Source organism: Sander lucioperca, chromosome 11 (genome assembly GCF_008315115.2).
Source record: "Sander lucioperca isolate FBNREF2018 chromosome 11, SLUC_FBN_1.2, whole genome shotgun sequence".
In the NCBI taxonomy this organism is placed as follows: Eukaryota; Metazoa; Chordata; class Actinopteri; order Perciformes; family Percidae; genus Sander; species Sander lucioperca.
Window position 1 is genome coordinate 39,936,359 of NC_050183.1, and position 7,500 is coordinate 39,943,858.

Consider the following 7,500-nt stretch of genomic DNA (forward strand, 5'->3'; position numbering starts at 1 on the left):
ATCTGAGTATGACGATGTCAGGCTAGTTAATTCCCATGAAAGTTTCTAAATTGGAATTCTCCAGCTAAACTTTCCATGGAAAGCAATATTAAAAATGTCCAGTTAATTCCCGTTAATTCCCATGAAAGTTTCCAAATTGGAATGTTTCCAAAATTCCCCAGCTAAACTTTCCATGGAAAGTTTCCGGAAATTTACCAAAACATTTCGGCCCCTTTGCAACTAGTCATGTTTCATGTGTGCAATAAACATTACACTTCGTGAGACAGAAATCGTTGCAGAGAATCGTGATATCAATTCTAAGCTAAAGAATCGTGATTCATATTTTTCCCAGAATCGTGCAGGCAGCAGGGATGTTCGGATCGGAGCCGATACGGGCATTTTTGTTGACTGATCGGTCAGAAAGTTACGGACACATCAACTCACGTACGGACCATAGACAGTATATAAATGGACAACCAGGTCCCGTGTCTCTGGACGGACACCAGTGAAGGATGTTAGAAGATCTTTCCCGGTGATGGCTGAGCGTTACTGAGCAGCCTCCAACTGAGCTTGAAGACGTAGATGTGACGTGAGCAACCTGTCTGAAAGTTGGAAGTCTTCTGGTAGCTGTGCCAAGAGAAATCTCAATCATTCCCAATCTAGCAGAGACGGAGAGCGTAGGTATATGTAAGGAGATAACATAGACACAGGCTAATTATTGATCACTAAAATGATAGTTAACATTAGTAATTAAACTTAAACAGCTAATGGAAGTCCAAACTGCCTGAGAGCTTCTCCTGTACTATACGGTAATTCCTCTACTATGAGACAGTAAGTCTCGTGGTTATGACACAATCGTTAGCCTATTTTTATAAAAACGTCTGCTACGGAGCCATAACGTGAGCTACAAGGTAATGGAGCCTTTTATACATTGTCGTGTTTCTTTAGAAATAAACAACGGACAAATAGAGTCTTTAAACTCTTCAGATGTAGAGTTATTTGCTGTCAATATGACGTCAAAATGAATGGGAGTCAATGGGATGCTAACGTCGGGTGATCGCTTTGTAGCATCAAAATGGCGCCATAGGAGGTTCGAGCTCTGAAGCGAAGCTTACCCCCATGGTACGGACAGATAAACTCACATATGGACAGAAAACAACAACAGTGTGCAGCTCTATTATATCGGCAAATACAAGTATCAGATCGGGACTCAGTATCGGTAAATATTCAATATTTGAGAAATCGGATTGGGATCGGGGGCCAAAAAAGCTGATCGAGACATCCCTAGGAAAAAGTTTGTTAACTCTCTCCGCAGGTTGAAAAGAGGATGTGGGTCGAGGCAGACTGAATGGAAAGCCCCTGAGGCTCAGCTCACTTTGCTTCAGAAACAACTTTTTGCCCGAACCTGTGCAACAAAAGGCCCTCGCTGATCTGAAATGGCCGCTGTCAGCGCGTTGTCGCTGCTGCTGGCGTTGGCTGGCGTCTGCAGCGGGAGTCTGGTTGTGGTGAACTCGGGCGTGGAGGTGACGAGGGGCCGTTCCGTGTTCGTCACGAAGAAGGAGCTGAAGATCAGCGTGGATGCAACTGCAGACTGTAAGGTGGAGGTGGTGATGAACGAACCTGTCACTCAGCGAGTCGGGAGGCTGACTCCACAGGTGAGTGTTACACGCCTGCTGTAGTTACAGAGTCACGCTGGGTTCCCACAGGCAGCTGAAATAACGGGGTCAGACCTATGGTCCCACAGCCCAATGGTCCCACAGACCTATGGTCCCACAGTCCAATGGTCCCACAGACCTATGGTCCCACAGCCCTATGGTCCCATAGACCTATGGTCCCACAGCCCTATGGTCCCATAGACCTATGGTCCCACAGCCCGATGGTCCCACAGCCCTATGGTCCCATAGACCTATGGTCCCACAGCCCGATGGTCCCACAGACCTATGGTCCCATAGACCTATGGTCCCACAGCCCGATGGTCCCACAGACCTATGGTCCCACAGCCCTATGGTCCCACAGCTCGATGGTCCCACAGCCCGATGTTCCCACATTTCTAAGATTTTTCTTTAAATTAGGCCCCATGTTAGGGTTAGGGTTAGGGTTACATTCCATCTGTAGTCCATTGCTACTGGATAATAGGTTGGGTGTAATTGTCTACCAAATTGGGAGAAAGAGGGATAAAATCTGATACAAATTTATGAAAAAGGAAATGTGGGAACATCGGTCCTAATTTTGGGAAGAAATCTTAGAAATGTGGGAACTGTGGGAACATAGGGCTGTGGGAACATAGGACTGTCGTAACATAGGGATGTGGGAACATAGGGCTGTGGGAACATAGGGCTGTGGGAGCATTGGGCTGTGGGAACATAGGACTGTCGGAACATAGGGATGTGGGAACATAGGGCTGTGGGAACATAGGACTGTCAGAACATAGGGCTGTGGGAACATAGGGCTGTGGGAACATAGGGCTTTGGGACCATTGGGCTGTGGGAACATAGGACTTTGGGACCATTGGGCTGTGGGAACATAGGACTGTGGGACCATTGGGCTGTGGGAACATAGGACTGTCGGAACATAGGGATGTGGGAACATAGGGCTGTGGGAACATAGGACTGTGGGAGCATTGGGCTGTGGGAACATAGGACTGTGGGACCATTGGGCTGTGGGAACATAGGACTGTCGGAACATAGGGATGTGGGAACATAGGGCTGTGGGAACATAGGACTGTCAGAACATAGGGCTGTGGGAACATAGGGCTGTGGGAACATAGGGCTTTGGGACCATTGGGCTGTGGGAACATAGGACTTTGGGACCATTGGGCTGTGGGAACATAGGACTGTGGGACCATTGGGCTGTGGGAATATAGGACTGTCGGAACATAGGACTGTGGGACCATTGGGCTGTGGGAGCATTGGGCTGTGGGAACATAGGACTGTGGGACCATTGGGCTGTGGGAACATAGGACTGTCAGAACATAGGACTGTGGGACCATTGGGCTGTGGGAACATAGGACTGTCGGAACATAGGGATGTGGGAACATAGGGCTGTGGGAACATAGGACTGTGGGACCATTGGGCTGTGGGACCAATGGGCTGTGGGAACATAGGGCTTTGGGACCATTGGGCTGTGGGAACATAGGGCTGTGGGAACATAGGCACTCTCCCGTATACACAGTTACTACGTCTTCTTAGTTCAGTTATTTGGAATTTTTTTTAATTTTTTTTATATTTTCATGTGGGATTTGTTTTATATAACGTTAAGAAACGTGGATTGTGTAAAAAGTCTTGTATTTTCTTCAGGATCCCAAGAGATTTAGAGACCTTAATGCAAACAAGCAAATCAGAATACCTAAAAAGCAAGTTCTTGTTTGGTTTTCTGTTTGCAGGTGTTTGACTGCAGCTTCCTGGAGGACGAGGTGAAATACGTCCACGATGGAAGTCCTCTGCTGGACGAGGACACAGTCATGCTAAGAGTCTACAGGTCAGTTAGCAACTAGTCTCACATTGCAAGACCTTCCTCCACAGAGCTGCGGAAGAAGGTCTGGCTAGTCCACACAGCATTTCCTGGATGGGAGGAAAACGTGCTCTGGTTTCTTGGCATTTCTTTAATCCAATCACAATCATCTTGGGTGGTGCTAAGCGCCGGACGGAGCCACGGTGCCTCTGCTAAATAGTCTCAGGAAGGAACTTGTTTTGGTGGAACATGTGGACGTTCAAAAGTAGTTTTAGTCGTGCAACAGAAAACTCAGATTGGACAGATAGTCTAGCTAGCTGTCTGGATTTACCCTGCAGAGATCTGAGGAGCAGTTAAACATAGTCCTCATAGTCGGATGTCCGTTACCTTCCTCTGTTTTTGTGTTGGCGTTCTAACCTCCGGTGGATTTGTGAGGACTATGGTTAACTGCTCCTCAGATCTCTGCAGGGTAAATCCAGACAGCTAGCTAGACTATCTGTCCAATCTGAGTTTTCTGTTGCATGACTAATGGCGCTGACACCCCAACCCGATCATCGGCCGTTGGACTGTCTGGCGAGGTCGGAGACTCGAGTCTGTTTGGTGTGTTCCGTGCCGTCGTCCACTGGAGGAGCCGTCGGCCTTCATTTTGGCCAATCTGACATGCTCAGTCAGAGACAGGGCAGTCGGGACTCACCCGGAAATGGCGAGCGGGATGAGCCTCTCAAAATCTGAGGAAAATCTTTTAAACTGACCTTTGTTGATCTGAAATGAAGACAGATTCAGCAACTGCACGGCCTATTTCTCTCTTAAAATGTTTTCAGAAACACGTTTCGGTGAACTATTTTAGTCCAATATGAGATCGTATTCTGAACGAGCCGCCATGACAGTCTGGCTGTGATTTTCCGGAGAAAAAAGACCCACGTGACGCGTTCGTCCAATCAGCTGCCGGTTTTCATTTTCTGGGAAACAATACAGAGAAGCGACGCCTGTTGCTATGGAGACGTATTAAGTTTCGTGCACGCACAGAGCGTACGCTCAAGTCGGCGTCGCCTCAGTGTGTTTTGAGGCATTTTTTTGGGACCTCGGGGACCCGACTGTTCAGTCCGACTGGCTTTAAGGCCGACGGTCGACCGTCTGGTTGGTGTGTAACTTTCTAAAACTACTTTTGAACGTACACATGTTCCACCAAAACAAGTTCCTTCCTGAGGCTATTTTGCAGAGGCTCCGCTAGGCGCTCAGCCCCGCCCAAGACGATTGTGATTGGTTTAAAAAGAAATGCCAATAAACGACAGCACGTTTTTCTCCGTGTGCAGGTTCACGTCCCGGGACACGCGGGTGGAGACGCTGGTTCTGCCGGTGCGGGTGGTGGACTCAGGCTCCGGCGTGGTGCAGCTGGGCAGCGCTCCGCTGGTGGTGCCTCTGTTCTACGGTTTATCCAACGCCATTGACGCTTCCGTGCTGGAGATCCGGGCCGCGGCGGACCTGGTCTGCAGCGTGCGGCTGATGACCGGCGACGTCAGCGTCCCCGCGCTGGGACAGCTGGTGCGGGAAGAGGACGCCACGCAGAGGAAAGGTACGTCACATCTGGACTAGTCTCGCATTGCCAGACCTTACTCCACAGCTCTGCGGAGGAAGGTCTGGCTAGTCCACACAGCATTCCTGGCAACCCATTCTCACCCCCAACTCGTAAAATACTGACGCTTGGGCAGTGGCTCTCAGCGTCAGATACGACTAAAAAATCCCCCTTTAGCGTTTACGTAGAACACACCGGGCAGAGCAGCGGCTTGACCGTGGTGCTGTGAGATGCCGTAGAATGAAGAGTGACAACGGTAGCGAGTAGTATGAAAGACCAAATGACCCATAAGGAGGTACGTTGGGAGGGGACTTGTCCCGCGTGTCACTGAAATATACATTTTGTAATCCCACCCAACATCTTTTCCTAAACCCAACTGCTCCGTTCTTTTGACCAATAGCGTCAAACTGGACGCCAATAGTCCCGACCAAGCGCGATAAAGTGAGTTTAGATCTGAAGCTAAAGGAGACTTTTAGCGTGAATAACAACGCCAAAGGCACCTGACCAAGCGTCCGTATTTTATGCGATAGAAGTCTCGGGAAGGAACTTGTTTTGGTGGAATTTGTGTATGTTACTGTACGTCCACACCGCGGCCGACTTGATCTTCTAAAGATACAGGAAGTCATTCATTTTCAATGGAAGCTGCTTCTCTCAGCTGCAAGGAGCGGAAAATCTGTCGGCGTCGTGTTTTGGGCGTTTTGGGCGTTTTGAGCGTTTTGAGCGACCAGAGCGTCAATCAGAAAGTTGAAAGTAGGTCAACTTTATGGTAATGAGCTATGACGCGGTTCAGCGGCAACCAATCAGAATATAGACGTCCTTCACGCTGGCTGATTCCAGAGAAACATACGATGTAAACTTTGGTTCCTACCAAAACATTAGTTCAGAGAAAAAGGAGGAGAAGCTCATCATGGCCGTTGCTGGGTTCCCTATCATTTATGATATTTGTGTATAGGGACCAGTTAACGTTACCTGCCGGTCACATGGTCTCTAAACAGTCCGCTCACGGTGAAGTCCTGCACGGATCAACAGCTGGCGGCTGCTCGCTCTGCCTGCACGCTGCTGCGGTTCAGCGGCTAACGAGCGAGCTAACTGCTAACAGACACCGCTGCGACCAACAACCAATACACATTCTGTCATTATATATGTCATTTAGAAAAGGTTTCTAGTGTCAGTGTATTGGCCGTGCAGTGGCTGCTTGATCTTTTTCCATGATGAACATAGAATGCTGCTACGTCAGAGCGGCCAAAGCCTCAAACAGCTTCCCCGGACTTTCTGACAAGCGTCCTCGACCGGGCGGCCAGAGCTTCTTTGCAGTTCAAGTCGGCGGCGGTGTGGATGTACGGTTAGGGTTAGTTCTTTAGTCGTGCAACAGAAACCTCAGATTGGACAGTTCTGTTCTTTCTCTAGCTCGCTCCAACACTTTGTCTAACCTAACGTCAGCACCGCTCCACATAGCGCTCTAGGATACTGTAACAGTACACCGTAGCTGTTGTTATAGCAACAAAAGATGCTCTCGGCTGCTTTTTGGAATACAAATCTTGTCAAAAAAGACGCCAAGTGTGAACCTAACCTTATGTCCCAATAAAATGTTAAATTAATAGAATAGATAGTAAGATTGACAATCATATAATCAGCTTGCACCTTTTTTTTCCGTCTATTTGTCGGCTTTTCTTGTCTTTTTTCATCTTTTATTCCGTTTAATTGGCGTTTTTTTAGTTCTGTCTCTGTCGTCGTCTGTTTTTTGAATAGTTTTGACGGTTTGTCCTGTGTGTGTGTGTTTGTGTCGTCCTGCAGGCCGAGAGACAGCAGCGCTGTGTCCCGGGAACAGACCGTGTCTCCACAGCACCAGGGAGGTGCGTTTCCTGAAGAGCAGCTGCCAGGACTTCCTCTCCTCCGGTCTGAAGTACCAGCACCTCCGCCCGCCATCGCCCGAGATCGACTACATCCCGCTGCGGGTGGAGCTGAGGGAGCGCTGCTCCAGGGCGCTGCTGGATGTAAGGGCAATGTAACTCAGGACATTTACATACATACATACAACGCTGGAAAAAGCTACAAAACAACGTCCCAAAAGGAGTTGAACTAAAGCGTTGAAAAACTGAAAAAAAAACAACGGTGAATAAAGCAACAAAAATGTCAAAAAAGGCGGAAAAAAACATTGAAGAAATGATCAAAAATCTCAATATGTGACAAAAACGTCCCAAAAACCGTAACAAACGTTGAAGAAAAGTAAAAACGTCCCAAAAAGCGGATAAAAAAGTGACAACTTTGAACAAAATTATTACAACTTTTTTTCTTGAATTATTAAGTTTTTTTCTTAATTATTACGACTTTTTTCCTTTAATATTAAGCCTTTTTTGTTAAAATATTACAACTTTTTTCCTGTAATTATTATGACTTTTTTGTTAAAATATTTTTAAAAAAATCTTGAATTATCACAACTTATTTTCTTGAATTTTCTTGAAATTTTTTCTTGAATTATTATGGCTTTTTTCTGAAAA

General features: G+C 47.3%; 1 protein-coding gene across 1 annotated transcript in view; it reads left to right on the plus strand.

Moving 5' to 3' along the window:
- Positions 1-7,500, plus strand: part of LOC118496239 (FRAS1-related extracellular matrix protein 1-like) — an 18,790-nt gene that overhangs the window by 2,246 nt on the left and 9,044 nt on the right. Inside the window, exons 2-5 of the mRNA XM_036007168.1 lie at positions 1,295-1,634; positions 3,362-3,456; positions 4,743-5,002; positions 6,797-6,996. Of these exons, the coding sequence (XP_035863061.1) occupies positions 1,416-1,634; positions 3,362-3,456; positions 4,743-5,002; positions 6,797-6,996 (774 nt within the window). The 5' untranslated portion in view covers positions 1,295-1,415. The remainder of the gene's footprint in view (positions 1-1,294; positions 1,635-3,361; positions 3,457-4,742; positions 5,003-6,796; positions 6,997-7,500) is intronic.